General features: G+C 57.8%; 3 protein-coding genes across 4 annotated transcripts; all 3 read left to right on the top strand.

The window, feature by feature from the left end:
• Positions 1 to 791: 791 nt before the first annotated feature.
• Positions 792 to 15,007, top strand: TIE1 (tyrosine kinase with immunoglobulin like and EGF like domains 1). 2 transcript variants are annotated; one of them, XM_051625423.1, is made up of 23 exons: positions 792 to 1,361; positions 1,868 to 2,155; positions 5,455 to 5,565; positions 5,672 to 5,827; positions 5,925 to 6,056; positions 6,357 to 6,497; positions 6,706 to 6,834; positions 7,202 to 7,347; positions 7,546 to 7,690; positions 7,932 to 8,090; positions 8,320 to 8,457; positions 8,546 to 8,836; positions 9,885 to 10,175; positions 10,687 to 11,000; positions 11,102 to 11,312; positions 11,468 to 11,578; positions 11,682 to 11,872; positions 12,000 to 12,113; positions 12,275 to 12,345; positions 12,596 to 12,636; positions 12,759 to 12,855; positions 13,113 to 13,212; positions 13,515 to 15,007. In XM_051625423.1, the coding sequence occupies exons 1-23, from the start codon at positions 1,316 to 1,318 to the stop codon at positions 13,584 to 13,586; spliced, it is 3,495 nt and encodes a 1,164-aa protein (XP_051481383.1). In that variant the 5' UTR covers positions 792 to 1,315; the 3' UTR covers positions 13,587 to 15,007. The 2 variants fall into 2 exon arrangements, with proteins under 2 accessions (XP_051481383.1, XP_051481384.1); XM_051625424.1 differs by having other exon boundaries at positions 10,687 to 10,880.
• Positions 15,008 to 16,021: 1,014 nt separating this feature from the next.
• Positions 16,022 to 21,941, top strand: MPL (MPL proto-oncogene, thrombopoietin receptor). The gene is given in 13 exon segments (XM_051625187.1): positions 16,022 to 16,182; positions 18,301 to 18,430; positions 18,774 to 18,949; positions 19,154 to 19,419; positions 19,497 to 19,653; positions 19,821 to 19,950; positions 20,246 to 20,418; positions 20,529 to 20,671; positions 20,825 to 20,984; positions 21,164 to 21,251; positions 21,357 to 21,444; positions 21,533 to 21,849; positions 21,899 to 21,941. Coding segments are annotated over 13 exon segments (1,986 nt in total). The 5' UTR covers positions 16,022 to 16,067.
• A 7-nt stretch (positions 21,942 to 21,948) lies between these two features.
• Positions 21,949 to 27,300, top strand: CDC20 (cell division cycle 20). Its single transcript, XM_051625435.1, has 11 exons — positions 21,949 to 22,026; positions 22,322 to 22,548; positions 23,095 to 23,240; positions 23,825 to 23,921; positions 24,464 to 24,592; positions 24,953 to 25,149; positions 25,501 to 25,595; positions 25,936 to 26,167; positions 26,280 to 26,405; positions 26,577 to 26,694; positions 27,029 to 27,300. Exons 1-11 carry the CDS (start codon positions 21,980 to 21,982, stop codon positions 27,205 to 27,207), a joined length of 1,593 nt encoding a protein of 530 aa, XP_051481395.1. The 5' UTR covers positions 21,949 to 21,979; the 3' UTR covers positions 27,208 to 27,300.
• Positions 27,301 to 27,317: the final 17 nt, after the last annotated feature.

Consider the following 27,317-nt stretch of genomic DNA (forward strand, 5'->3'; position numbering starts at 1 on the left):
GTGTACTTTAGATTTTTGGCCGGATACAGCATGGGCTCAGGACACACCAAAACATGAGGCTTGCTCTCTGGCATCTCTGGCTTTCACATGGGAACAGCTCAGTTTGCAAAGCAGAGTGAGTCTTGGCGAGTGAAGTTCACAGTGGTTTCCTGGGGAATGCCTTTCATTTGCCAGGCAAAGAGCCCAGAGCCCACCGGAGACCAAGGGAGACTCGCAGGAGGGCTGGATGCAGGACCCCCTGCAGCTGGGGGGCAGCAGGGCCATGTCTTGCCCATGCTGGCTCTGTGTATGGGAAGGCACTCAGGGAAATACAGATAAATACTTTCTGCTGCTTTCCACTTTCTCCCAGACATGGAGGGAGACATTACTAAAACATGGAGGGTTTTCTCCCCCAGCAGCAGCCATCCTCCCATGTGGGCTGGCTGGCTTTTCATCCCCCTGCCTGTGCTCCCACTCAGCCCCATCCAGCCGGGAGAGAAGCCCTGCAACAGGCAGCTGTGTGAGTCCGGTCTCGGCACAACATGGAGCTCAGGTGGGGCCCTGCCTCGGCACCCGGCTCGTGGCGGCAGGAGGCCAAGGTGTCATGAGGTGTGTGCGGCCTCAGCATTGCCACACGCTGCTCACCAGGGAAGAGCATGCATGAGGCAGCTACCGACAGCTCCTGGAGTCAGGGCCGTCTCTGAACAATGGGTGGAGAGCAGGAAATGCCGCATGGGAAACAGGATTTGGCTCTGCCGCCGCCGCCAGCCACGGCCCCTTGGCCCCTTTCCTTTCCCTGCTCCAGAGAGCTCTTCCCACAGCCATCGGACACAGAGCTGTGCCGAGGGTACCAAGATGCTGCCACCCAGGCGGGCTGGGGCATGAGACCCTCTGCACAGCAGGCAAGGGGGGGGTCAGGACACCTCCAGGCTGGACTGGGGTCACAGCATGGCTTGGGGAGCTCTGAGTAAGCAGCCCTAGCCCTGGAAGGGTGGGTGTCTGCTCCCTGGGAGAGCTGCCACCAGGGAGAGGATTTCAGTGGCCTCTTCACCACCAAGCCAAGCTCGTGAACAGCTGGGTGGCCACCAAGGAAGCAGGAACAGGGGCATCTTCCTCACCATTCCCAGGCTATGCACCAGAGGAGGTGGTCCTGGCTGCCCCAGATGCCGAGCACCAGGGTGGAGGCAAGATGGGGGACATTGGCCAGGACCAGGAGTCCTGAGCTGCTGCTGTCGCAGAGCCTGTAGGCAGCCGTGGCCTCCGGCTCCAACCCCCTGTGGCAGGACATGCTGAAGATTTTCTGACCTCTGCCAGATTCAGGACACACTCCGAGGACATGGAACTCCAGGTTTATCTTCTACTTCTCCTCCCACGGCTGGCAGGTAAATCACCTCTTTCTCTCTGTCCCAGGCAGCAGACCCTGCTCCGGGGAGACTTGGCAGGACAAGGCACTTGTGGGAGCTCAGTGGTGCCATCGGAACAGGGTTTGGAAGGACAAAACATCCCTTTGTGATCTGCCATTTGGAGCCCTCAGAGGGCGGTAGCGCCCACCCCTGCCTGGATCTCCCCACATGGGGCTGGGCTGCAGGCAGCTTGCAGGAGAAGAGGGGCCCTGGGCCCCGCATCCTGCTGCACTCTTGGCTCATGGTGGAGGGCTGAGCCCATGGGGATCTCCAAAAGTAGAGTGGAAATGCTCACTGTGCCAGCCTGATGGGTCTGCACCCAAACTGGCAGTTCCCTGTTATGGCTCCTGAGCTGGGGTGAGGGTCCTGGAAAATGTCCTGGAAAGGGGGTGATGTCTGGATGAAGGGGGTCTGGCCCTGAGGCAGAGCTGGGACATCTGTGGCCTTGTCTGGCCATGACACACCCTTGTGCTCCTCTACCCCAGTGGCCATCCTGGACATCACCCTGATTGCCAATGTGCAGAGCCTGTCTCACTCCGAATTCTTCCTCTCCTGCGTCATGGGGGAGCGTGATGTGACCTACCTGCAGATTGAGCGGGAGAACAAGATTGTGATGACACACCCAAAGATGGGCTTCCAAAACTACCGCAACCGCAGCAACGAAGTCCAGGCCAGGGGCTTCTCCATGGCTGACCTGGTGGGGATCCTCTACTGCCTGGGGCGCACACCAACCGAGCAGGCCCAGGTCGTCTACGTGCACAACAGCCACAATGGTGAGTGGCTGGGGGGGCAGTGGGCAGCATCCTACCTGCCAGCCAGGTCCCTATTGGAGCTACATGCTCCAATCGTGGTGCCAAGCGGCATAGCTGGGGGACAGCAGTGATCCACAGGCTAGCTTTGGGATCTGCTTGCACCGGTGGGGTGGAGAGGAGAAGGATGTTCAGCTGGAGGAGCATGACCAAGCCCCATGGAGGTGTGCAGGAACAGGTGGCAGTGCAGGCAGATGGCTGGGAATGGTGCCTGGCAGCAGGGCAAGGTCCAAGAGGAAGCTGTGCACACTTGGAGGAGGCGATGGGATCTGAAAATCATTAACCAGGGTGGGGGGCAGCCCATGGGACCTGTGCCAGCCTCGTGCCCTGCCATGGGCTTCCAGGAAGGAGACAGCACCAGGGAACATCTCCATCAGCCTCCCTGGGAGCTTGCTGAGCACCATGCCACAGCAGCAGGTTGCTGTGCTCTGGTGACAGGGTCTCCATGAGAGGCACTACCAGAGTGCACTGCAGCCAAGAGCGGCTCTGGGCTCTTGTCCTCCACTCCCGTTTTGAGCCAAAAGGGCCTCCCTTGGCTGGCCAGCAGCAAGTATACTGCCCAGGACAGTGCTCTCCCACACTGCTTCCCCCCTCCTCTCACAAAACTATTAGGATTGAAATTTTCTGTGAGAACTGTTTGCCTGGGGATCCTGTCTAGCCTTTGTTTATATAGTATTGGCTAAAAAATTGATATTTTGCTAAGAATGAGACAAGGGGGATACAAGTTTCACTGCCCATGTTAAAACCACAGCTTTAGCATAGTGGTTTGAGCAGTTCTAGTACTTCCAAGCTGAGGAACAGAGGCTGTCAGTAGAATCCAAGCATTCCCAAGAAGCAGAGACCAGCCTGCATCCTCAGCCAGAGGCTGGACCCAAAAATGACAGCGGTCTTATCAGAAATGGAGTCAGCCAATCTGGGCAAGCACAGTGGCACAGAGATGCCAAGGAAGGAAGGCAGAGGCACCAGGAGAGAGCATGGGAGGCATGGTTAGCAATGGGGGGCAAGGAAGGCAGTGTAGCCCACATGTCCCCCTGTGTAAGTCCCAAGGGACGTGACAGCTCTGGGGTCCTATTGGGATGATGGAGTGTCCTATGGTGGAGGATTATCAGCCAGCCCCCCGCCCTTGGGTTGCCATAGCCAGGCCAAAATACTGCTGTGAAAGAGCTGGTTGGTGTCCAGGTCCAAGCCCCTGTGGGAGCTACAAGTGCAGAAAAGTGAAAAAAACAACAACAAACAAACAAACAAACAAACAAACAAAAAAACGGGGGGGGAGGGGTCATGTAGGGAAGATGAATCGAAAGAAAAAGTAACCAAAAAAATTACATCTTTGCAGGGGAACAGGGGTCTGTGTACAGAACCCACCGGGGAGGCTCAGCATGTATTGTCTCTCCTGTTAAGCCCAAGAGCACATTAAAGCAGGCCAGGGCAATGAAGCAGCGGGTGGGGAATGCTGCTGGAGGAAAGCTGGCATCTCACAAAAGGTCATACATGAAGAAAAACAGGAAGGATGATAAACTTTGGAAGTTTTGCTGTAAAAACAAAGTAAAATAGACCAAAAAAAGGCCATGACGAACCATTTCAGAATGGTTTAAACCTGGCAATAACCTGGTTTTTAGAATACCCAGAGAGGCCATTGCAGAAAGAAAAAAAAAAATATTTTTTTTTTTGCACCCATGTGCACGATAGAGAAGCTGGGGAAACTTCTCAAGGAATCTGTCGAGAACAGCCAGGCGGTGTTGCCAGACTGGCCTGGCCAGGAGCAGCAGGGCTGTGGGGCTTGAGCAGAGGGTGGGCAGCAAGGCTGCTTCTGGGATGCCAGCCTTTCCTAAAAGCTTTATGGGTTGGGAGTTACAGGCCTATGAACTCAACCTGGAACCAGACAAATGAGTAGAAAACGTAAGAAGAGGAGAATTTGTCGTTATGTGGTAGCTGTGGCAGAGGCAGTGTGATGTTGCAGCAGGAGGGTCTCCAGGGCAGCAGCAGTGAGCTTGCTGAGGGTGACCTGGTTGGTGCTGTCTGCTCGGATCTCCAGAGAAAATTTTTAAAATTCCCTCTCGAGGGCTCTTCACCCAGAGGGTGGCAGAGGTGATCTCTGCAGTTAAATAAATGATGAAAGAAAGGGAGCAAGAATAGGAGTGAATTTGTGGTTCTTGTCACATGGGGGAGTCCCCACCAGTGTGACACTGGGTCTCTGCAACCACTTGATGTGGTTACAAACAACTGAACAAGCAGCTGTGCCAGCTGCTGTTCCCAGGTTGCCTGGGGAGGGATGAGCTCTGAGGGGCTGCAGACCCTGCTGAGCAGTGATGGAGCAGCAGATGTAATTCAGCACAGGTAAATGCAAAGTGTTGTACCTGGGGTTGTGTTGGGCTCTCAGTCCAGTGAGTGAGACAGAATGAGGCAGGATGGGGACCACATCCATGTGCCCTTTACAAGGGACTGCAAAGTCTGTGGTAGAAAGATCCCAGTTAGAGGGTTAATACCAGAGTCAGGAAGCTCCTGGGCTGCAAACCACTGAAGGCAGGGAGGCAAATCTGGGGAATTACCAGGACGTGTGACCCATGGTGCCCTTCCCCAGGCATCTGGGGAGTATGCTGCTTCCTCCTGGCCCCCAGCATTGCCAGGGTAGGATGCAGGGCTGGATGTGCCTTAGCTCCAACCTGCCATGGCTGCTTTTGATGTTTGCAAGCCGGCATGCTCCAAGAGCCAGCACCCGCCTGTGCACTCTTTTGTGTCTGTCCCGCCACGCCCAGGGCTTGTTTTCCCAGGCCTTAACATATTTATAGCCCCATTTGTGCTCAGAGCTGGGCTCTGGCTGACTCTCATTAACACAGTTAAGAGTTCATTGGTGCTGCATGCCCCAACACCTGAGAAATCAGAAAAACAGATATGACGGGGCCACTGGTCCCGTGGACTGTCTTGCAGCTCTCCACATGCCTGCTTCCCCTCATTGCCTTTGCTTGCCTGTGCTGTTGCTGCCTGCAGCCACTCTGCACCTCACCAGGCTGGCAGCAAGCAGGGTGCACTGTGGAGATTTGTCCCAGCTGCCACCTTCCCAGGCTGCTGTCACTAGCATCCCACACCACGCTGGGGCTGGTGAGAGGGCAGGGTGCCCCATTTCACTCCTTGGTGTCTGTCCATGGGGGCTAGAGGGGCTAGGAAGGGAGTTCCTGTCCCTGTGGAGACTCGGGGTGGTCCCAATGTCCCTGTGAGCGCTCTGGGAGCTGACTGCTGCTCAACCTGCTCCTCTTCCTCCTCCACAGCCCACCTCTTCCCAGTGAAGGCCACGCAGTCTGTGAACATCGCTGAGCCAGCCACCTTCTCTGCCAGGGTTCTCAAGAGGGAGGAGACAGACGTTATGTGGAAAAGAAATGGCAAGTGGCCCTAAAAGCAGGCGTAAGGACAGGGCTGCTCCCAGCCAGTGCCTGGTGTGAGCCCTGGGGTGTGGAAGGCCCCAGGTCACCCTCTGTCCCCTTGCAGGCACCTACTACCAGACCACGGACAGGGGTGAGGTGAAGGGCGACCTCGTCACCCTGACGCTCCCCAAAGTCAGCGTGAGTGAAAATGGGGTCTACAGTGCCACCTTCATGGGGCAGAGCCCTCTCTGGAGTGCCTTCTACCGCCTGATCGTGAGAGGTGAGCAGGGCCCTGGCTCTCTGGGACCTGGGGACAGACAGCCATGCCCTGCCCCTTGACCAGCTGCCACCTTGAGCCTCCTCTACTCTCTCCACAGCATGCCCCGCAAAGAAATGGGGACCATCCTGTGAGAAGGACTGTCCTGACTGTCTGAATGGTGGCATCTGCCATGACCACGTCGGTGAATGCATCTGCCCTCCTGGGTTCATGGGCACCCGCTGCGAGAGAGGTAGGTGCTGGGCTGCCTGGCAGTGGGAGCGGTGGCCAGGGCATGCACGAGGGCCCCCCTGCACCCCCAGACTTGGGTACCACAGCCAGAAACTCTGCATGAATCCCCAGCACCCCCTGCCTGTGGTGGCCTCTGTTTCTGGAGCAGGGCAAGACCATCCACCTTCTCCACCAGGACACAGCTCCCATGCCTGCTCAGGGTGGTGAGACAAGGCTTGGGGCACTGGAGAAGATGCCATGCCATGCACTAGCACCGTGAGGGTGAACAGTGGGTGAGGGCAGACCATACTTGTTTTTCCAGCCTGCCGGGAAGGCCAGTTTGGCCGCAACTGCCAGGAGACGTGCCAGAGAGCCCAGGGCTGCAGGGGGCTGAGCTTCTGCCTGCCGGACCCCTACGGCTGCTCCTGTGCCTCAGGCTGGAGTGGCTCCCGCTGCAGCCAAGGTATGGGGGCGTGGGGGTCCATCGCATCACCCATCCAGCCTGGCCTCCCTCTGAGGCCCCTGCAAACCTCTCCAGGCCTGACAGTCAGCATGGACAGAGCACAGCTGCTGCCTACACCAGCTGCCTGTGGTCTCTGCCTCCACGGTCCTGCGCCGTGCCAGGCCCATGCCACGGCCAGGGGTAGCAGTGAGTTCTTCTCTTCCCACAGCCTGTGCCCCAGGATACTATGGCCCTGACTGTGCCCTGAGGTGTGCCTGCCAAAACAGAGGCAGCTGTAACCGCTTCAGCGGATGCGTCTGCCCTGCAGGCTGGCATGGACAGCACTGCGAGAAGTCAGGTGAGGCTGGCACGGGGCCTCAGTGGGTTTCTGTCCCGCACCCTCAGGTTGGCTCTGGCTCTTTTCTCACTGGTGACTGGTCTCGCCAGCTGGCTCAGCCACCCCCCTTGCCTGCAGAAATAGCCCCCAACCCTATGGAAACCGGGGCACTGCAAGGGGAGCATCTAGTCTGGTTCTCTGGAATTATCTGTGCCAAGAGTGTTGCTGAGCCTGGCGCGTGGGGTAGGGATCAAGGCTGGACCACAGGATCCAGAACCAGCCCCTTGATACCAGGACCCAGCCGCCACTGGGACCAGGGAAAGATGCCAGCCTCTCTTGCACCTGGGGAGGAGCAGGGCCAGTCCTAATGCCATTTTCCCTGTGCCAGACCGGTTTCCCCAGATCATCCAGCTGGCCTCAGAGCTGGAGTTCAACCTGGGCTCAGAGCCCGTCATCAGCTGCGTGGCCACCGGCAACCCGCTGCCTGCCAGCGACAGCGTGGAGCTGCGCAAAGCTGATGGCACCGTGCTCAAGGTACTGCTGCTTGTCTGGCACCTGCTCCCCACCACCCCATGCCCTCACCCCACTGCCATCCCCATGGCTCAGCCCTCACCCACGTTGCCAGCTCCCTCAAAAGCACCAGTTTCCCCACTAGTGTGCTCAGCAGCTCTAGGCCAGCATGGGGAGCTGAGGGCCTGAGCCAGGGGCTGATGGCACCCTGTGTTCCCACAGCTCATCAAAGCCATCATCGAACCAGGGCAGATCACCTGTGAGTTTCAGGTGAGACACCTGACAAAGGAGGACACAGGGCTCTGGGAATGCCGGGTCTCCACAACCGGAGGCCAGGACAGCCGGAAAGTCAAGGTCAATATCCGAGGTGAGGAAGAGCTGGTGACACAATTGGGATGAGCCAGGGCTGCTGTGGGAGGCTGACAGCCCCCACCACTGGGCTGGCTGGGTGGCACCTGTTTTGTGCCACAGTGCCAGCAGACATGTTTGGGTAATGATAAAAGACTTCCCTGACAAAGTTGGAAGGAGCCAAGAGGTGATGGATGTCTCCACATTCTGCTTCTCATTGCTCCCAGTCCCACTAGTGTCATCGCCTCTTTACCCCCTAGTGCCGCCAGCGCCTCTGAGCCCCCCCCGGCTGCTGGCCAAGCAGAGCCGCCAGCTCGTGGTGTCACCCGTGGATTGCTTCTCCGGTGATGGACCCATTGTCTCCATCAAGCTGTTCTACAAGCCCAAGGATGACAACTCAGCATGGTCATCCATTGTGGGTACGTGTTTGCTGGGGGAGGGAGGACACAGGTAGGACCCATGCAGGAGGGAACAGCTGCCCCTACCGGTGGATGGACTAGATGATCTTTCGAGGTCCCTTCCAACCCCTATGATTCTGTGTCTGGGGTGGGCAAAGGTCTCCATCTGAAGTGGTGCCAAAAAGGATGTAAGTGGCAAGGCAGAGTGTGGGTCATGAGTATGGCTTTGATATGTCCTCTTGGCCAACAGTTGACCACAGCGAGAACATCACTCTCATGAACCTCCGCCCGGTGACTGCTTACGTTGTCAAGGTGCAGCTGAGCCGTCCGGGGGATGGTGGGGAGGGCAGCAAGGGGCCTGAAGCCATCATGGTGACCGCGTGCCTTGGTGAGCCTTCATCTCCCCCCCTACACCCTGACCCTAATCCTCTACCCCTAACCTCGAGCACGAGATTTTGGTGACTTTTTGTTCACAGAGCCCACAGTCAAGCCTGTGATTGAAGGCTGGTCCATAGAGGAGAAAAATGTACTTCATGTCAACTGGAAATTGCCAAGTAACCATGAGCCAGCACATGGGTTCATTGTCCGCCTCTTCGACTCCGCGAGGAGGCTGGTCTGTGAGAAAAACATCACATCCATCTCCGTGCTGTCTGCCCGCATTGGGGACCTGGAGTTCAACAAGGAGTATGGGCTGGAGGTGCTGGTCTATCACTGTGCCAGCCTGGGCCCCCCCTCTGACCTCCACAAGGTCATGATCAACAGCAAAGGTGGGTCCCCCAGCACACAGGGAATTATGACAGGGAATGACAATGATAAATCAGTTATAAGTGGAATGGTGACCATCCCCAGGTCTGGCTGCTTCTGAATCCCATCTCTGATAGTGCATGAACAGCTGCTTGGGGAAAATGGGTCCTCCTTTCCCTGCTAGATCCCAAAGCCTCCATCATGAAGTAGCTGAGAAACATCCTAAGCTGACCATGACATTCAGGCCATTGCAAATGATGGTCACAAACAGACCTGTCCTTAATGCTCTGGTCCAAGCCCTAATGGACCTTTACAAACACCCTGCAACAACAAGTTCTTCACTATAATTATACATTGTGTGAAAAATTTAGTTCACTTTTGGTCACTTTAACCTTGCTGCTTGGTAATTTTGCTGGACAGTCACTAGGACTTGGGAGATCTGCAGCCTCTCCTAGGGGCACACACATGCATGCAGACCCCCACATGGGTGGGACACCATGGGAGGGAGAGCATCAACCCAACCAACATTTCTGGCAACCAATGGGGACAGAGTGCCTAAGGCCTTCAGTGAGGCTCAGTGCTGGCCACTGTACATTGAGAGGGCTGGTGGGTATCAGGCTTGGGGGATGTGAGGGTTTCTCTGCTTGCTGCTTGTAAGAGCTTTGTGTGATTTGGAGATTTGGGTTTAGGGATGTGGGCAAGATGGAGAGGGCTCAGAGGAGGTGGTGGGAATAGTAAGATACTCAAAGCCTGCTGTGTGAGAGGGAGGGCTGAAGAAAGAAAACACCCCAGGAGCTAGTCAGTACAGAGATGTCCAGCTTGATGATCCCTGAGGCTGGGCCTGTTCGTGGGTGCAGTTCTGCTCCATTGTTGTACCCAGAGAGCTGCTCCAAACCACCCACCTCCTCTTGCCTCCACCTAAACGTGGACTGGGGTTCCTTGGAGGTCACTCAAACCTGGCATAGCTTTGGTTGCCATTGCCATCCAGGGAGTCCAGTTGTCACACCAGGTCAGCCCCTGAAGCACCAGGGAGTCCATCCTAGGACTGATGGTCTCCTCTCCTTGTCCCAGGACCTTCCTCTCCACGGTCACTTTTGGCAGAGTCCGTGTCTGACACTGCTGTCAGGCTCTCCTGGCAGGTTCCTGAGTACCCCAATGGAGGTATCACCAAGTACATCGTGGAGCTGCAGCAGCTGGGGGGCACCAGTGAGCCCCAATGGATCGACACTGACAGTGGCGCTGAGACAGCCAAGATCATCGGGGGCCTCAATGTCAGCACCAGCTACCAGTTTCGTGTTAGGGCCAACTCCCATGTCCCGGGGGAGTGGAGCCAGCCCGTGAAAGCCAGGACCCTGGGAGATGGTGAGTGGCGTGTCCCAGCAGGCAAGAGGCTGATGGCTCTGCTGGAACTTGGGCTCAGCATCTGAGTTAGCAAAGAATGACTGGAGCAGCATGGAAGCAGCAGCCCAAACTCAAAACACTTCTTAGTGTCTTAAGAAATCATGCTCCTCCTAGTCCTGATGAGGCAGGGGAGGCATGCTGACAGCACAGCATGCAATGGCTCTGCCTTGGTCAGGGGGTGATGTGGTGTGCAAGGGGCTAGAGAAGCAGGGCACAGCCAGCATGGGTGGTGCTGGTGGCTGGACCCAGAGCTGATTGGAGGTCCAGAAACAAGCAGGTTTTGTGACAGAGCCCAGGCAGTGATACCCTCACCCTTGTACTACCACAGCCCCAGAAGCTCAGGATCCATCTGGGGTGTTTTCATGGTATCCTGAGGTGCTGGGAGAGGGCTGTGGTCTCAGTGCTTGGCCACCCATGCAGCCTGGGCAGGGCTCAGCCATGGACCATGACCCTCTGTCTCTCCTTTCGGCAGGAGCGCTGAGCGTGCCACCCAGCCTGGGCAGCCAGAGCACTGAGCAGGCGGGAATAGACCAGCAGCTACTCTTGGCCATTGTCGGCTCCGTCTCTGTCACCTGCCTCACCATCCTCTTTGCCCTCCTGGCGCTTTTCCTCATCAAGAAGAATTTTTTCCACCGGCGCCGCACCTTTACATACCAGTCTGGCTCGGTGAGTGCTGCCTGCCCCTCCAGGACTGTGTCCCCAGCTCCCCTCATCCCAGCCCGATCCAGGTCACGCTCTGTAGCCTCCAGTCCGGACACAGCCAGACCTCACTTCCACGCGGAGAGGGTGCGGAGATCACCCTTGCCCACCATGCCTGCCATGCCGGGACTGCCGCGCAGGCAGAGGGGTGCCCAGTGCCTCTAACCTCACCCACTCCCATCTGCCAGGGAGAAGAGACCATCCTGCAGTTCAACTCAGGGACCCTGACCCTGACGCGCCGGCCCAAGCCGCAGCCCGAGCCCCTCAGCTACCCCATTCTGGAATGGGAAGACATCAAGTTTGAGGACATGATCGGGGAGGGCAACTTCGGGCAGGTCATCAGGGCCATGATCAAAAAAGATGGCCTGAAAATGAATGCAGCCATCAAGATGTTGAAAGGTGAGCACTGTGGGAAGATGGGCAGGGTGGGCTGAGGGACCTGGCTGCATCCTGGGCCATGCTCAGTGCTGAGGAGGGGCAGGAGCCATCAGGGGAGGAGCAGAGGAAAGGTTCTTGTTGTAGGGCTGAGGCATCCATCCCTTCTTTGCTTCCAGAGTTTGCTTCAGAGAATGACCATCGGGATTTTGCCGGGGAACTGGAGGTGCTGTGCAAACTGGGCCATCACCCCAACATCATCAACTTGCTGGGTGCCTGCGAGAACAAGGGTGAGAGCTGTTCCCCTCTCCCCAGTCCCACAGCCCCTGCCCAACTGTGTACTCCTCTTTCCTGGGGAGATCCCCATGATCCCAACCTCCTCCTGCCCCCCAGGCTACCTGTACATCGCCATTGAGTATGCTCCCTACGGAAACCTCCTTGACTTCCTCCGCAAAAGCCGAGTCCTGGAGACTGACCCAGCCTTTGCCAAGGAGCATGGCACTGCCTCCACCCTCACCTCCCAGCAGCTCCTCCAGTTTGCTTCAGACGTGGCTAAGGGAATGCAGTACCTGAGTGAGAAGCAGGTACATCCCTAGCCAGCTTCCCAAAGCATCCTTCCCCTGGGGCCTGGGGACTTCCCATCAGGGCATGAGAACCCTGGGGCCAGCAGGAGGGAGTGTGTGACTCCTGCTGACTGCTGGCCCCTTTCAGTTCATTCACAGGGACCTGGCAGCCAGGAATATCCTGGTGGGAGAAAACCTGGCCTCCAAGATTGCAGACTTTGGCCTCTCCAGAGGGGAGGAGGTCTATGTGAAGAAGACAATGGTGAGGCAAAAGCAAATCATCTCTATGGGGCCTGCATTGATGCAGTGGGCAGGACTCCACTGGCAGCAGGAACAACCCACCATGTGTGACAGCTGGGTCACAGCTGTCCTCTGTCTGCAGGGTATCCCCCATCCCCTGATGGTCACTCTCTGTTTCCCCAGGGTCGATTACCAGTTCGCTGGATGGCCATTGAGTCCCTGAACTACAGCGTGTACACCACCAAGAGCGATGTGTAAGTCCTGCAGGCAGGGGCACCAGGGCTGGGGCATGGCTGCAGCCTCCTCCATCCCTCTCTGGGGTGGTCAGTGCAGCGATGCTTTTGCTCTGGGTTCTGCAAGGGCAGGAGATGCTGATGCATCTCCCTGGTGAACAGCCAGCTTGGCCCAAGCCCTGGCTGCTCACTCCACCCTGGGCTTTGCCCCTTGAGTGACAGCAAGTCATGGTTGAGGGCTCCATCACAGCAGTGGCTCCTGCCCTTTCAGGTGGTCATTTGGTGTCTTGCTGTGGGAGATCGTCAGTTTGGGTAAGGCTCTTCTGTATTTCCTGCCTCCACTTGGGTCCTTGCAGGTCTGGTCCTCCTGCAGCTCTGGAGGGGACACCCAGGGACTGTCCCTGCCACAACCAGCTGTGTCTCTCTGTCCACAGGGGGGACGCCGTACTGCGGCATGACATGCGCTGAGCTCTACGAGAAGCTGCCCCAGGGCTACCGCATGGAGAAGCCACGCAACTGTGACAACGAGGTGTAAGTGGGCACAGAGCCCTGACTGAAGGTGGCACTGTGGCCCCCTGACCCCACTGCCTAACAAGGCTCCCACCAACTTGTGGTAGTTCCTGCCTGGTTCCCCTCTGCACCGTGTCTTGGGCATGAGCTGGGATCTCACACCCCAAACAGTCTTCCCAAGCTTTAGTTTCTTGGCTGCTTCCCCCTGTCTCCCACAAACAGCCTTTCAGCCCCCTGCCCCCAAGCCCGCTGCTCCACTGCTGCCTCTCTGCCCCCAGGTACGAGCTGATGCGTCAGTGCTGGCGCGACCGCCCCTACGAGCGCCCGCCCTTCGCCCAGATCTCCATGCAGCTCATCCGCATGCTGGAGGCCAGGAAGGTGAGTGGCAGTGGTGGCAGGGATGAGTGCAGGGTGCCCACATTGCCCCAGCTCAGTGGGGCAATGTGTGCACCTTTCACAGAGCTTGTCCTAATGCTGGAGCACCCCTTGGGCTTGGGGGGAGGTGGCATCTAGCAGCAGAATGTGTGTGACCCCTATGGGGGTAACCCCAGCATCACTTTTCAAGTGTGGGGAGCCCCATCACTGCCCTCCAGGGCACAGTGCCTGTGAGCGTGCCCACAAGGATGGGAAGTAGATGGGGACACCATCACAACTGGCTCCTGACTGGGGTTCCCCCGCAGGCCTACGTGAACATGGCCCTGTTCGAGAACTTCACCTACGCGGGGATTGATGCCACCGCCGAGGAGGCATGAGGCTGTGTTGGCACCACGCAGAGGAGCAACTCTGGCCCCAGCCTGCTGGGACAGTGCTGTGGGGACAAGAAGTTGCTTGTCCTCCCCAGGGCCGAGCAGCCAAATGCCAGTGCCCCTTCCCAAGAGTGCCTTCCCCACAGCAGGACTGTGCCATCCCTTCCCTGGCTGCCCACCCAGCATGAACTGGCCGTGTTGGCACACTGACAGCTGCTGACACAGCTCCATGGTGCTGGGGGACATGATGGGATGGCCCCCAAGAACAAGCAGCAGCAAGGTATTTGCAGCAGAGCAGGCAGGAGAGGAGCTCTCTCAGAAGCCGGGGTGCTGTCGCCTGAGCCCATGGACACAAGTGCTCAAGCATTTGGGGTGAGAAGGGAAGCAGCAACCAAGGAGCTGCCTCCCGTGCAGCTGTCAGCATGCTCTGGACTTGAAGTGATGCCAGCCGGGCTGTGAGCATCGCTGCTGGCTTGGGACAGGATCACCCCAGAGGGTGCAAAGGGACAAGGGACAGCATTGGCTGTGCACAGCTTCCAGCTCTGTGGTAACCCTTCAGAGGTGCCAGCTCTGCCTTACCGACAATAAACATAGTGCAACAGGCAGCTGGTTCAGTGATGGCACTGGGAGAAGGATGAGGGTCTGCTGCCACGGTGGGCACTCCTGGGGATCCTGTCCCTGTTGAGGTCATCTGATCCAGGGATGCCCCAGCACGCCCAGACAAGCCCCAGGTCTCATCATGCCACGGGGATGGGTTTTCTTAGTATCCAACTGGGATCTCCCTCCCCCTGTGAATTAAGACTTTACCTGTCCCCAGGTGATATGGAAAACAGACCATGTCCTTGCACTGTGCAACAGCCTCTTGCATGCTTTTTGAAAACCGTTCCTGCAGCTTCCCTTCAGCTGACTGCTCTTCACAAGGACAGCCCCACTTTTCTGGCTGGTCTGCATGGGACTGTGTGGCTCCGCACCCTTCCCACCCCAGCTAGCTGGCTGCTGCCCAGCACTGCACCAAGCCAAGCTGCTGGGTAACTACGCATTTCTTGTGAAGGGACCATTGTGTCCAACCAGCCTGCTCCAATGTGTGCTGCTGGGGCAATTCTGTCTCATGTGCTGGTCCTGCAAGGATCACCTGAACTCTGTGCTGACCCTCCTGTCGGACATCCTGCCCCAGGCTGTGGTCCCATGTCCTGTGTTGCTGCAATTTGTGATATTGACAGTAGTTGGGCTTCTTCTTTGTTGGCTCCAGCTTGCCAAGCCCAAGGCATGCTATCCAGCTGCCCATCTAGTCACCTTCTGCAGTCCGTGGGAAGCCAGAGCCCGTTATCTCAGCCCAAGGCAGATGCGTTTGGCATTTGCCCTTCTGGGCAGAGTCTTTTTTTCCCAGAAGGTGTTTCATCCCTGTCAATACAATTTTGATTTCCCTTTCTGGCCTCCAGTGCTCTTTGGTGTCAATTGCAGCCATCAATAAGCAGCCTCTCTACCCCATCACTGAGATTCCCAGAGAAACAGTGATGAGAACCAGCCCTCACAGGCAGCTTGGTATGTGCCACTGTCCCTGCACCTCCTCTGCCGCCAGCCAGAAACAGCACCTGAGGCAGCAGCACCAGCTCTGCAGAAATTAAGGGCTTTCTGCTTTTTGCCTCCCTGATGGCAGAGCCCAGTAGCCAAATGGAGAAGGAAGTGGGACTGGCTTGACAAAATTTGACTGTGACAATTTGGTGCTGGCTGTTCCTCTCTCCCCTTGGTGTCTCCGGTGCTGTTGGGATGAGAAGATGCCAAAGTGTTCTTGGCACTGTGAGGATGTGTGTGCAAGCAGCTCCTTGCACCCTGGCTGATGCTTCCCAGGCTGTGGCACAGTGCTGTGCCCCCACAGGGTGGGACACCCCTCTGGCTGCCTGTGCCGAGTGGTGGTGGTGGATTGGCATGAGGCTGAGCGTGCCTGTGGCACTTCACCACAGTGACCCTGCTCCTGCACCAGCACCACTAGCATTCATGCAGGCCCTGCCAATGCCCCCTGTGCCCGCTGCTCTCCTCCCAGCATAGCCATGGGGACAGTGCAAGTGCCAGAGGGCAGGATGGAGCTGAAGCACCCACCTGTAGCCCATGCTCCCAAGGGTCTGCAGTCCCCAACAGCTTGTCCTGCCCTGCCCTTCCCTGCCTGCCCCATATCGGGGCCTCCTTGGTTTCTCAGGGGTTGTTTTTCTTCCTACTCCAGCCTCCCAGCATGCCGGTAGCCACAAGGGCAGGACGTGCCGCCTATCTGATAGGAGCAGCCTCTCTTGGCACTGCGGCTGGTGGTGGAGGGGCCGCAGCAACAGTGGTTTTGGGCACGGGGAAGTGCTGGCGATGGGGCGGGGGGAGCCTCCAGCCAGGCTTCCTGAGCTGCACAGCCACCACTTCCCAGATAAAGGTATTGCCCAGAGGAGCCACAGGAGCTCTCGGGGCACTGGGAAGAGCCGAGCACGGCACGCTCAGCCCCAGCACATGGGGTGTGGGATGGCAGCCCGCCTGCACCGGGGCTGGCAGCTCCCCCTGCTCCCTGCCATCCTGCTCAGCCTCCACAGCCAGCCATCTGCCCCTGAGCCAGTGACACCCCAAGGTAAGTCCTTGAGACCATTTTATCCACCAAAAGATGGGCTGGAGGGAAGCTGTCATGCTGGGCACAGGCAACGAGCACCCTACAGCAGCCAGAACCTGCAGGACTGAGGAGGGGACATTCCAGGAGAGTGTGGGGTGTGTTCAATGTGGGTGATGGAGCCCCTTCTCACCCATGGGACACCCTGGGGTACCTGGAGCAAAGGGATGTCCCTGGCCTTTGCAGGCAGGACCTGGTTGTCCCCAGGTGCCCCTTTGGGATGGCAGCCTGCAGCTGCTGGCCGCACAGGTGGCAGGGAAGTTCCCTGCTCATCAAAAGCTCTTGGAGTTACCATGACAAGGCTCTGAGCAAAATTCAAGTTAACATCTGCTGGCATAGCTCCGCACTGCAGATAATGCTGTGGCACTGTCAGGCTAATCCAAATGCTCCTGAACCATCGTTGTCATGATCTTACTGCCCCACCAAGCATCTTTGGCTCAGCCAGTAGCTGGCCCAAGCCTGGCTCACTGTCTGGCAGAGCAGCTTTCCAGCTTTCTCCAGTTTCAGGCATTCTTTGAGTCCCTCCTTAGCCTTTTAACACTTTCTGCAACACCACAAGAAGCATTAACTGAACAAATCCTGTCAATCTCCTGCTGGTCTCTCCAGCCCTACCCCAGGTCTCTGGCCTTGGCAGGCTCAGGAGCATGTTTCGAGTCACCCACCATGGGGGCAGTGGGAGGAAGGATGTCCTCCTTCTGCCCACAGCCTCTGCATCATCACTGTGCCCCAAGATGCTGCCCAAGTGCAGCTGATGTGGGCTGCAGAGCCGTGTGGCCACTCTTCCTAGGAAACTGTGTGCACCCTGCAAAGATGCTCTGGTAACCCACAGGAGCAGCTTGGCCTCCCACCAATACCATGTGTCCCTGTGGCACTGGGCTACTGGGACCTGGACACTCAGTCCCCTGGTGCTGGGGGCTAGGGGCATCACGGAGCTGGCATGAGGCCTGGGGAGGGGGCAATGGGGTGCAAAAAGGGAAGAGGAGGAGCAGGGGGCTGTGGTCTGTGAGGAGGGGATGTGGGCTGGGAGTGGAACGCAGCACAGGGCTGGGAAAAGAGGAACAAGGCAAGGGAATGAATAGGTTGAGCACAGAGATACCAAGAAGGTGGCAAGGATGTTTGGGGACTATCCCTTATTTTTCATCCAGGAAGGGCTCAACAGGCAGCACAGAGGGTGCATCACAGAGAACAGATTCACTCAGCACACGGAGCAGGGCCAGGCAGAGGCAGTGAACTTGTTGTGGAATCCTGCAGCTGGGAGCAGACCCTGGGCAAGGGGGCACATCCCAGGAAGAAGAGGAGGAGGAGGAGGGAGGGCTGGAGCAGGTCTCGGGGCAGAGGCAGTGGGAGAGAAGGAGGTGCTGCAGCAATGTTGGGGGCAGCAAGGCCACCTCTGTTCTTCACACATCTGCATCTTGAGGCTGTCCCCTTTTCTCTGACAACTGGGACAGGCATCCATGTGCCAGCAAAGCAACCAATGCTTGGGATGGTGATCATGCCAGGTGTGATGCTCCAGTTCATCCCTGCAATGAGAGGGAGGGCAGCTTGCTAAGTGGGGCAGAGAAACCCACAGCCCCACAAGAAGTCCAGAGGCTGGGGTGGGAGTATTCCCCCCTGCTCAGGACCTCACACCCCATGCCAGCCCCAAGGCCCTTTCCCTCTCCCCGGGGCACTGCTCCTCCTTATCTCACTTCCGCGCACTTTCCTGCATGAGCAGGGCAGGGGTGCTTCCCCCTGATGGCGGGGGCCAGGCTCTGAGCCCCCCTCTGACCGCAGGGTTATTTTGGGATGTTTATTTGTCCCAAAGGACCCCGGGTGCTGGGGAGGGGGGAGCAGTGAGGCCAGCTGGTGGGGACCTATACTGCCAGCCAGGACCCCAGTGTGAGCTAGCAGCTGGCACAGGTGCTGCATCCCTCCCTGCCATGCCAAGCTGGCAGAGGGCATCTGTGCCATGTCCACACTGCCCTGGGCACCTGCACAGCCTGGCCTCAGGGGCAAGCCAGCCAGTGGGAATGTGGCAAGGGGACAGAGGTGGGATAGACAGGTTTGTGTCCAGGGGATCCTTCAAACCCACACTCCTCCCAGATGCTGCACTGCTGGCTGGGGTGCCTGAGGACATTCTCTGCTTCTCCCGCTCCTTTGAGGACCTCACCTGCTTCTGGGATGAGGAGGATGCAGTGAGTGGGACATGCCACTTCTACTACTGGTACAGCAGGTAGGAAGTGGTGGGGACACATCCAAGCCTCCCCCTTTCCTGCCCAGAGGGCAGCACAGTCAGGGTGCTGCAACTCTCCATGCCATCCCAGTGGCCTCCTCTGAAAGGAGAGTTACTGTGGAGCCCACAGGAGCTACCTAGCAGCCACTACGCACCCTGCAGGAGGGCTGGGACCATGGCTGTATTTCAGTCCCGTGGAGGTGGTGCCCTAGAGGGGGTGGGGGCACAGAGAAGGAGCTGGTGACACCAAGGTCTCAGTGCCTTGCTCCAGGTTCCCTCTCCTCCAGCCTGGCCCCAGGCAGGAGGCATGGGGTGCTGCAGGACCCCACTCTCCATTCCTCAGGGATGTGCCCACAGCATGCACAGTTTCCACGTGGCACCAGAGGTCCAGCAGGACTCGGCATGTTTGCATCTTCCCTAGCCAGGATGTGCGGCTCTTCACCCAACTCCACCTCCATGTCCTGGATGCCATCACCAACCAGACCAAATACTTGCGGGAACTCAGTGTGGATGCAGTGGGTGAGTCCCTCCCACTGGGTCATACCCCTGCAACACCAGGACTGTCCCCAGACCTGGGTCCTCTGCCCTTCAACCCACTAGTGGCAGCTGGCAGCACCCTGCATGCCAGGCACCGAGGCAGTCCTGGGGAACCGCTGGATGACCAGGGTGTGCCCAGCCAGGGCCTGCTGCAGAAAGACAAACGTCCCAACTCATTCCTCACAGGTCTCATTGCCCCCCCGGCAAACATCACAGCCCGCTGGGCAGGGGCTGCAGGGCAGCTCTGCGTGTCGTGGCAGCCGCCACTCGCCGACTACATGAACTTCTTCCTCTACAAGGTGCGGTGCTGCCCTGCTGGCTCCTCAGAGACGCCCTGCAGCACCATGTTGGATCCCAGTGGGCTGCGCCCCAGGGATCCCTCCAGTTATCCAGCCATCAGCACCCACACGCCCACGGCTGGGGCAGCTGCCATCTCCCTTGGAATGGAGCAGGTACAGAGCAGGGCCAGGGATGGGCAGGGGGGCTAGGGGGTTTGAAGCTACTCCCCAGCTTGGCCCTTCTCCCGCAGGGTCTGGTCCAGGCCAACACCTGGGTAGTCCTCAGGAACCTGCAGCCAGGAGTGAGGTACCACATTCAAGTACGCAGCAAGCCCGATGGCACCTCTTTGGATGGTTTCTGGGGGCCCTGGTCACAGGCAGTGGCTGCAGAGACACCCCGCTCCTCCGGTGAGTGGCCACCCCCACCACTAGGGTGCTGGCTGGCACAGCAGGGAGGCACCCACACCTGGGACTGTGAGGGGTGGGGGTCTTGGGATAGGCACAGTACAGCAACTGGGTTTTTGGGGCTCCCGGGGTAAGCAGCCCCCTTTCTGCCCGGGCTCTCGCCTGCCCAGGAGACATCGGGCTGAGCTGCAGCACCCCTGACCTGCAGCACGTGCGCTGTGAGTGGAGCTGGGACGCCACAGAGCAGGGCAGCTCCCACCAGCTCTTCTACCGGCCACCTCCGAGTGGGGCCAGCGTGAGGTAAGGGGCACGAGTACATGGCTGTCAGGCAGAAGGGTGGCACATCCCAGTGACAACCAGCCCTGCTCAGTATCCCACACCGAGCTCGGTGCCTTGTCCTGTCCTACCCACCCCCCATCAACCTCAGACCTCCCCACTACCACTCCTGGCCACACTGCCCCTCTGATTACGGGCAGTGCTGGCTTTCCTGGGCAGGAGGAGCAAGGCAGCACTGGCTGTGGGGTCAGGATGGCCCCAGAGCAGGGCTGGCAACAAGATGAGGGGAGGGCTGACTGGCTCCCCACTCCTTGCACAGGGAAGATGAATGGCAGCAGTGTGAGGAGGTGAGTGAGGAGGTACAGGGCACCCATGCCTGCACCTTCCAGCCCAGGGCTGGCAGCGCCATCTCCGTCCTGGTAAACATCACCCAACCTCACATGACACCCACTCTCAGCTACTTCAAGGAGCCCTTCTGGCTGCACCAGGCTGGTGAGCCCCCAGCACCTCTGCAGCCCCTACCTTTGTCCATGCCTGGCTGGCAGGGGACACAACATCCCATGTCTTGGTCCAATGCTGCAACATATTCCCATCCCAAACAGTGCTCACAGATGCTCCACAGCTGGTGCAGGCAACAGTGTCACAGGGCCAGCTGAGCCTGCAGTGGCTGCCACCTCTGGAGGTGCTGGCAGAACAGCTGGACTACCAGGTCCGTTACGCCGTGGAAAACAGCAATGAGTGGAAGGTAACACATGGCCAGGGCTCCTGCAAGCAGTTCTGCCCACCTCCACTGCCTGCACGTGGCCCACACAGGGTCAGGCAGGATGGTCCCACACCCCAGTGCTGCCCCTTGGCTGCTCCTCGCAGCCATCATCTCCAGCTCAGCTCTGCCCTGCAGGTCTTACAAGTCCCCCGGGCAGCCAGGAAAGAAGTCCTGGACCTACAGCCGGGTGCCCGCTACCACGCTCAGGTGCGGGCTCAGCCCAGTGGACCGTGGTACCAGGGCAGCTGGAGCACCTGGTCCAAACCTGTTGTGGTTGATGCCATGGCCAGTGCAGGTAAGGGACAGGGCAGGAGCAGAGGCTGCAGCCAGAGGAGCCACACGGCCAAGGGCAGCAGACCAAGGGTGCTGGAAATGGGATGGGGAGCGCCAGGCAGAGGGTGACCGGGCCATGAAGGGCTCCCTGGAGGTGGGTCTGGGGACGCCTACAGTCCCAGCGCTTCTCCTTCGACACAGGCTGGGTCATCCCAAGCATTACAGTGGTGCCGCTGCTCTGCACAGGAGTGCTCCTGGGGCTGCGCTGCACCTTCCCCTCCCTCTTCAGGTAAGGGCTATGCCTGGGGCAATATCAGGCCTGGCACCCCGCCCGGGGGCGTCAGGGCACCCCGGGACTGGGGCTTCCCTTCGACGCCCCCTTCCCCTCACCCAGCAACGTGAAGCAGAAGCTCTGGCCGCCCGTCCCCGACCTGCACCGCGCGCTGGGCAGCTTCCTCCACGAGAGCGGCAAGCACGGCCAGGTGAGGGGGCCGGGCCGGGAGCGCGGCCGAGCCCCCTCGGGGCAGCTGGACGGGCAGTCCCCACCGCGCTCCCTCCGTCTCCCCCTAGGCCAACACCTTCTACAAGCAGCCGCCGGAGGAGGCCATCCTGCCCTGCCTGCTGGAAGTGCTGCCGGGCCCGCGCGGCCAGGCGGACGCGCCGCCGGGCGCTGCCGGCCGGGGCCCCAGCACCGACATCGCCAACCAGTCCTACCTGCTCATGAGCAGCTGGGAGCCGCGCGGGCCGCCCTGAGCCCCCCGCCCCGACATAAACCAGACGCGCAGACACCGGCTCCTCTCGCTCCCTCCCGCCCCGTCCCGGCCCCGCGAGGCGCCGCTGCCCGCGCGCTGCGCTCCCCCCGCCGCCGGCACGCGCAGGCTACACCGGCAGGGAGAGCCCCGCCCCCCCTCCCAGCCCCAGCCAATCGCGACGCAGCGCGCGGCGTCGCCACGGCAACACCGGCGGCAGTTGGGTTTGAAGCGGCCAATAGGAGGAGCGGCCGTTTGGGGGTTTAAAATGCAGCGGCGGAGGCGGCCCGGGCGAGCTGCGGCCGCGGCACCGAGGTGAGGGCGGGCGGGGAGCTGGGCGGGGGTCTCGGGGCGAGGCGGACCCCGAGCGAGACCCCGGTGGCGAAGGGCGGCGTGAGGCGCGGGCTGAGGGCAGGGGTCTGTGGTGAAGCGGTTCCTGGAGGGCGACCGAGGGTTAGAGGGTGGTACCTGCGGCGCTGAGGGCCCCGAGGAGCGGCCGCGGGGGTGGGGGGGGCTGTGGAGGCGCGTCCCGGGGCGGAGAGAGCCCCGAGGGGCAGCTGGAGGGGCACCCAGCGGAGCGGGGTGCAGCCTGGGCGGCTTCCCTGCGCAGGGCCCCGCGGACGCCGCCCAGCAGCGCCATGGCGCAGTTCGTCTTCGAGTCGGACCTGCACGGGCTGCTGAAGCTGGACACGCCGATCCCCAACGCGCCGCCCGCGCGGTGGCAGCGCAAGGCCAAGGAGAGCGGCGGCCCCGCGCCCAGCCCCGCCGCCGCCCTGTCGCCCATGAAGCCGGCCAATCGCTCCCACAGCTCCAGCAAGACGCCGTCCAGAACACCCGGTGAGCGGGGGGCGGGGAGCGTCGCCTGGGCTGGTTGCCTGTAGCCGTGGGGCTCCGTGCCAGGCTGCTCTAGCCGGGCTGCTAGTCAGGAAGGAGGAGGTGGGTTACACTGCCTTGCTCCTGAGAGTCAGCCACCCAGCATGAGGTGGGCAAAGCTTTGTGCAGTATGGCTGGGCCAACTGCTGACCCCCCAGCTTGAGCTTTGCTGGCACAACTGTGTGTGGGGACAAGCGTGGGTAGGACTGTCTGCTGACAGATCTACATACTGTAACAGTATTTTTGCATCCTCCCCTTATCTGTGAACTGTGGAATTGTTGCACTAGGTTCATGGAGTTGTCTCCTGGCAGCCCCCAAACAGAGCCTAGAGCTGTTTTACAGCTATTAGTTAGTTGTGACTGGATGACATGAGCTCTGAGTCCTGCTTGTCTGAAACTTGTCTGGTAGGTGTGATGTGGGAGAGTGCTGGGTTTGCTGTGTCTCAAAATATTGAATACAAGCTGTTCAATAGCTGAAAAAAAAAAAAAAAATTTATGCATGTGAATGCAGGTAAATCTGGATCCAAAATCCAGAACACTCCAACAAAGGCTGGAGGAGATCGCTATATTCCCAACCGCAGCACTATGCAGATGGAGATGGCCAATTTCCTCCTAACCAAAGAGAATGACCCTGCTGAGGAGTCACCTACCAAGAAGGTGAGCACTGTTGCTAAGTTATGATTACTACCAAATACCTAATCCTTCCTAGCCTTTACAGAGAAGCAGACTGTAAGATGTGTCAAGTGAGCACATAGGGCTGACAGCCCCAGCCATCACTGCTTCCAGCGCTGGGCTTCAGGAGCCTGGGATGAAGTGGAAGCTATAAAACCTGGGAATTAAACTGATTCACAGCTGCTTCACAAGAGCCTGAGTGTAGCTGCTCTGTAGGGACATTTCCCTAGGCCCAGGGAAGAGAGCAGAGCCTTACACCTCTGCTTCCACTCACTCTAGCCTGTACTGCTTCTGATAGCAAAACGCGACTTTGAACTAGTGAGAATTTAAAATCTAGTAGGCTACAGACACAAAGCTGTGAGTCTGTGCACAGTCAAACTGCTGGTGATAGCTATTCTAGGACAATGTCCACATGGAGAGCTATTCTGGATCATGTACACTGTGTTCTGAAATCTGTTTATAAAGCATTTGGTCCCTTGTGGCTGTGGCTTTCCCCACTGGCAATGAGACACTGCAGGATGGGCCTTGTGTCTCCAATGCATCTCACTGAGGGTGATGTTTCTCTGTAGGAGCAACAGAAAGCCTGGGCAGTGAATCTGAATGGTTTCGATATAGAAGAGGCAAAGATCCTCCGCCTCAGTGGAAAGCCACAGAATGCTCCAGAAGGTAAGACACATGGTCTGTGTGAGTGGGCTCTGCAGAGATCTGGGCAAAGGAACAGCAACACAGAGGCACTGTGTGGACACATGAGAAATCAACCCGCTTCTTCTCAGAGCTCACATGCACACTGGAGTCTCCTTCCTTAGATTTCCCAAGTTTGAGGGGCTGCATAACAGCTATAATGAATTTATTTACAGAAATCAAAGTGACTGCCAGTTGCTCACTTGTACTGCAGGTGGCAAACCTTCCTGAGGTCTGCAAAAGCTTTAAACTCTTCTGTGCACTCTGTAGCTTGTCTGTCACTAAACATAATGGGATACAGAAAATGAAGTGCTTGTCAGTTAAACCTTGTTTCTGTGAATTAGGTAACTGGAGCTCACCCTATTTCAGCAGTTCATACTTCCAGTCATGTTGCTCACTGAGGCCTTCTGAGCCTACCTCTTCTCTCAGGAGTTAATTGTCTCTGGAATGGACTTCTATTTGGCAAGCAGTGCTCAGCTAGGAGTAAATGGTAAATTGGGTTAACAAATCTGTTCCTCTGCACACAGGCTATCAGAACAACCTGAAAGTGCTCTACAGTCAGAAGCTGACACCGGGATCCAGCAGGAAGAATGGCAGATATATTCCTTCAATGCCAGATCGGATCCTGGACGCACCAGAGATTCGCAATGACTACTGTAAGTAGGCTGCAATGTTGGGTGCTGGGCATTGAGATCATTCTGCACTGGAGTGTGCTTCCCAGGATGGTGTGGTCTGAGGAACTGGAGCTCTAACCAAGCTGTTTGGCACAAACTACTTCTGGAGTGTCCCTTTGTAGCATTATAGGGACAATGGTCTGGAGTGCTGTGTAGGTGACTTGGATCAAGGCTACCTGACCTTGCTAGCTGGGCATGGTGCCACCCAGAACACTACCCCTTACCTGTGTCTGTTTGTGCACACGTGTGCGTGTGCACATGCACCCCTGGTATCAGCACTGGTGAAAGGCAGGGCTCTCCAGGTAAGCATAGTCTGACCTGCATTGTTCCTCCAAACTGCAGATTTGAATCTCATTGACTGGAGCTCTCAGAACTTCCTGGCAGTGGCTCTGGACAACTCTGTCTATCTATGGAACCACACCTCTGGGGAGATAATCCAGCTTTTGCAGATGGACCATCCAGATGATTACGTTTCTTCTGTGTCATGGATTAAAGAAGGAAACTACCTTGCTGTTGGCACAAGTAATGCTGAGGTCCAGGTGAGTGCAGAAGTGAAACTAGAGATGTCTAGGGATTGATGGGGCTGTGGACCTTGGGATCTAGCACAAGAAGTATGCAATGCACTCTGACTTTTTTTGACTGGTGTGAGGTGGAAATGTCCATGTCTAGCCATGGTTGGTGACCAGCTGCAGCAGCAAGACGGTCTGGTTTGGGGGTTCTCTGATGCCTGGAATTAGTTCATGTTCTGTAGAAATGAGGTGCAGATTGATCTTTCCTCCCACACTGACAAGGCTGAATGCCAGAGCCTGTGCAGTGAGGTTCATAGGAGGGCAAGGCAACAGGGCTGGGTTTCCTCATTCTGTGGAAAACTTAATGCTCTGCTTCTCTAGCTATGGGACATACAGCAGCAGAAACGTCTCCGCAATATGACCAGCCATTCTTCCCGTGTGGGGTCCCTCAGCTGGAACAGCTACATCCTCTCCAGGTAAAGCAGAGGGTAGGTGAAGGGCAGTATCCAGCTGTTGCAGATACTATCCTAGATCTGTGAGTGGTGTGGGTTAGAGATGGCAGAGAGGAGTTTCTGTCCTGGCTTGGGATTCTTACTCAGCCTGTTATGGTGGGACTGTGGGAAGAAGGCCTCTCTTCTCCCTTGCCCTTTGTGCTGAAGTTGTCAAGAGCTGTTGTGGCTGCTTTGCTCAAGCCAGCAGGCCAGCAATGCTGGTAACACAGGCTGAAAGCAGCAGCAGCTACAGCAGTACTGCAACAGCACAACAATGGGTTTTAGTGAAAATGTCAGCCTGAGCCTGCAAGTCTTCTCTCTGCAGTGGGGCACGAACTGGCCACATCCACCACCATGATGTCAGAGTGGCTGAGCATCATGTGGCCACACTTGCTGGCCACACGCAAGAGGTGTGTGGACTCAAGTGGTCTCTAGACGGCCGCTACCTGGCCAGTGGTGGCAATGACAACCTGGTGAACATCTGGCCGTGCACCCAAGGGGATGGTGGAGACTTTGCTCCTGTACAGACTTTCACTCAGCACCAGGGTGCAGTCAAGGTGAGTGCAGGGCTGCTGTGGGTGAGGTGTGGGGACGTGTCTGTACAAAGCAGACATACAGCACTGGCTGTGCACAAGTTGCCTCTTGTGTAAGTACCCCTTTTTTCCTTAGGCTGTGGCGTGGTGTCCATGGCAGTCCAATGTTCTTGCCACTGGAGGTGGGACTAGTGACAGGCACATCCGCATCTGGAATGTTTGTTCTGGCACCTGCCTCAGTGCTGTTGATGCCCATTCACAGGTAAGCAGTGAACACCAGCTTGGAGACAAACACCTTCTGGTAGGACATCTATACAAAACTGCTGGTTCCTGATGCCCAGAGGCATGGGGAAGGAGAAGGATCATGCTCATCTCTGGCTGGTGAGCATCAGCACAAGCAGCTTGTCTTACCTGCACTACTACCTCTTTTTAGGTCTGTTCTATCCTGTGGTCAACAAACTACAAGGAGTTCATTTCAGGCCATGGCTTTGCACAGAATCAGCTGGTTGTATGGAAGTATCCAACGATGGCCAAGGTTACTGAGCTGCGAGGTAGGCTGAGCCTTTTGTCTGGGGGAGGGCTGCTAGAGGCTGAAGGCAGGTGGGTTGAGCAGACTGGTGGTCTAGCCTGGAGCATCACTGATGCAGAATGGTGTCTAGAGGCATGCTGCTAGATGGAGGCACTCTGTGAGCTGCTGAAGGCAGACCATTGCTTCATACACATGCTTAGGGTGTGAAGTCATGTTGCCACAGCATGGAGTGGGGACAGCTAGGCAAGCTGCTGGGGCTCATGGGGGCATATGGGAGCAAACTGGACCATTGTGGTGGGATCAGAGTGTGTGGTGAGCCAGGTCAGCCCACCCTTGACTGCCCACCTCCTCCTCAGGTCACACTGCCAGAGTCTTGAACCTGACTATGAGCCCTGATGGTGCAACAGTGGCCTCAGCAGCTGCTGATGAAACACTGCGGCTCTGGCGCTGTTTTGAGATGGACCCTATAAAGAAGAAGGAGAAAGAGAAGGCAAATAGTGCCAAAAGCAGCATCATTCACCAAGGAATCCGATGAGTGCACAAGGCTGTTGTGGGGAGGGGGGAAATCTGGTTTACACACTGTTGTACAGTATTTTAAATGTTAATAAACTGCTTCACTTTTCTTCCATCAGACTCCATAAAAAA

This window comes from Apus apus, chromosome 7 (genome assembly GCF_020740795.1).
Source record: "Apus apus isolate bApuApu2 chromosome 7, bApuApu2.pri.cur, whole genome shotgun sequence".
Taxonomy (NCBI): domain Eukaryota; kingdom Metazoa; phylum Chordata; class Aves; order Apodiformes; family Apodidae; genus Apus; species Apus apus.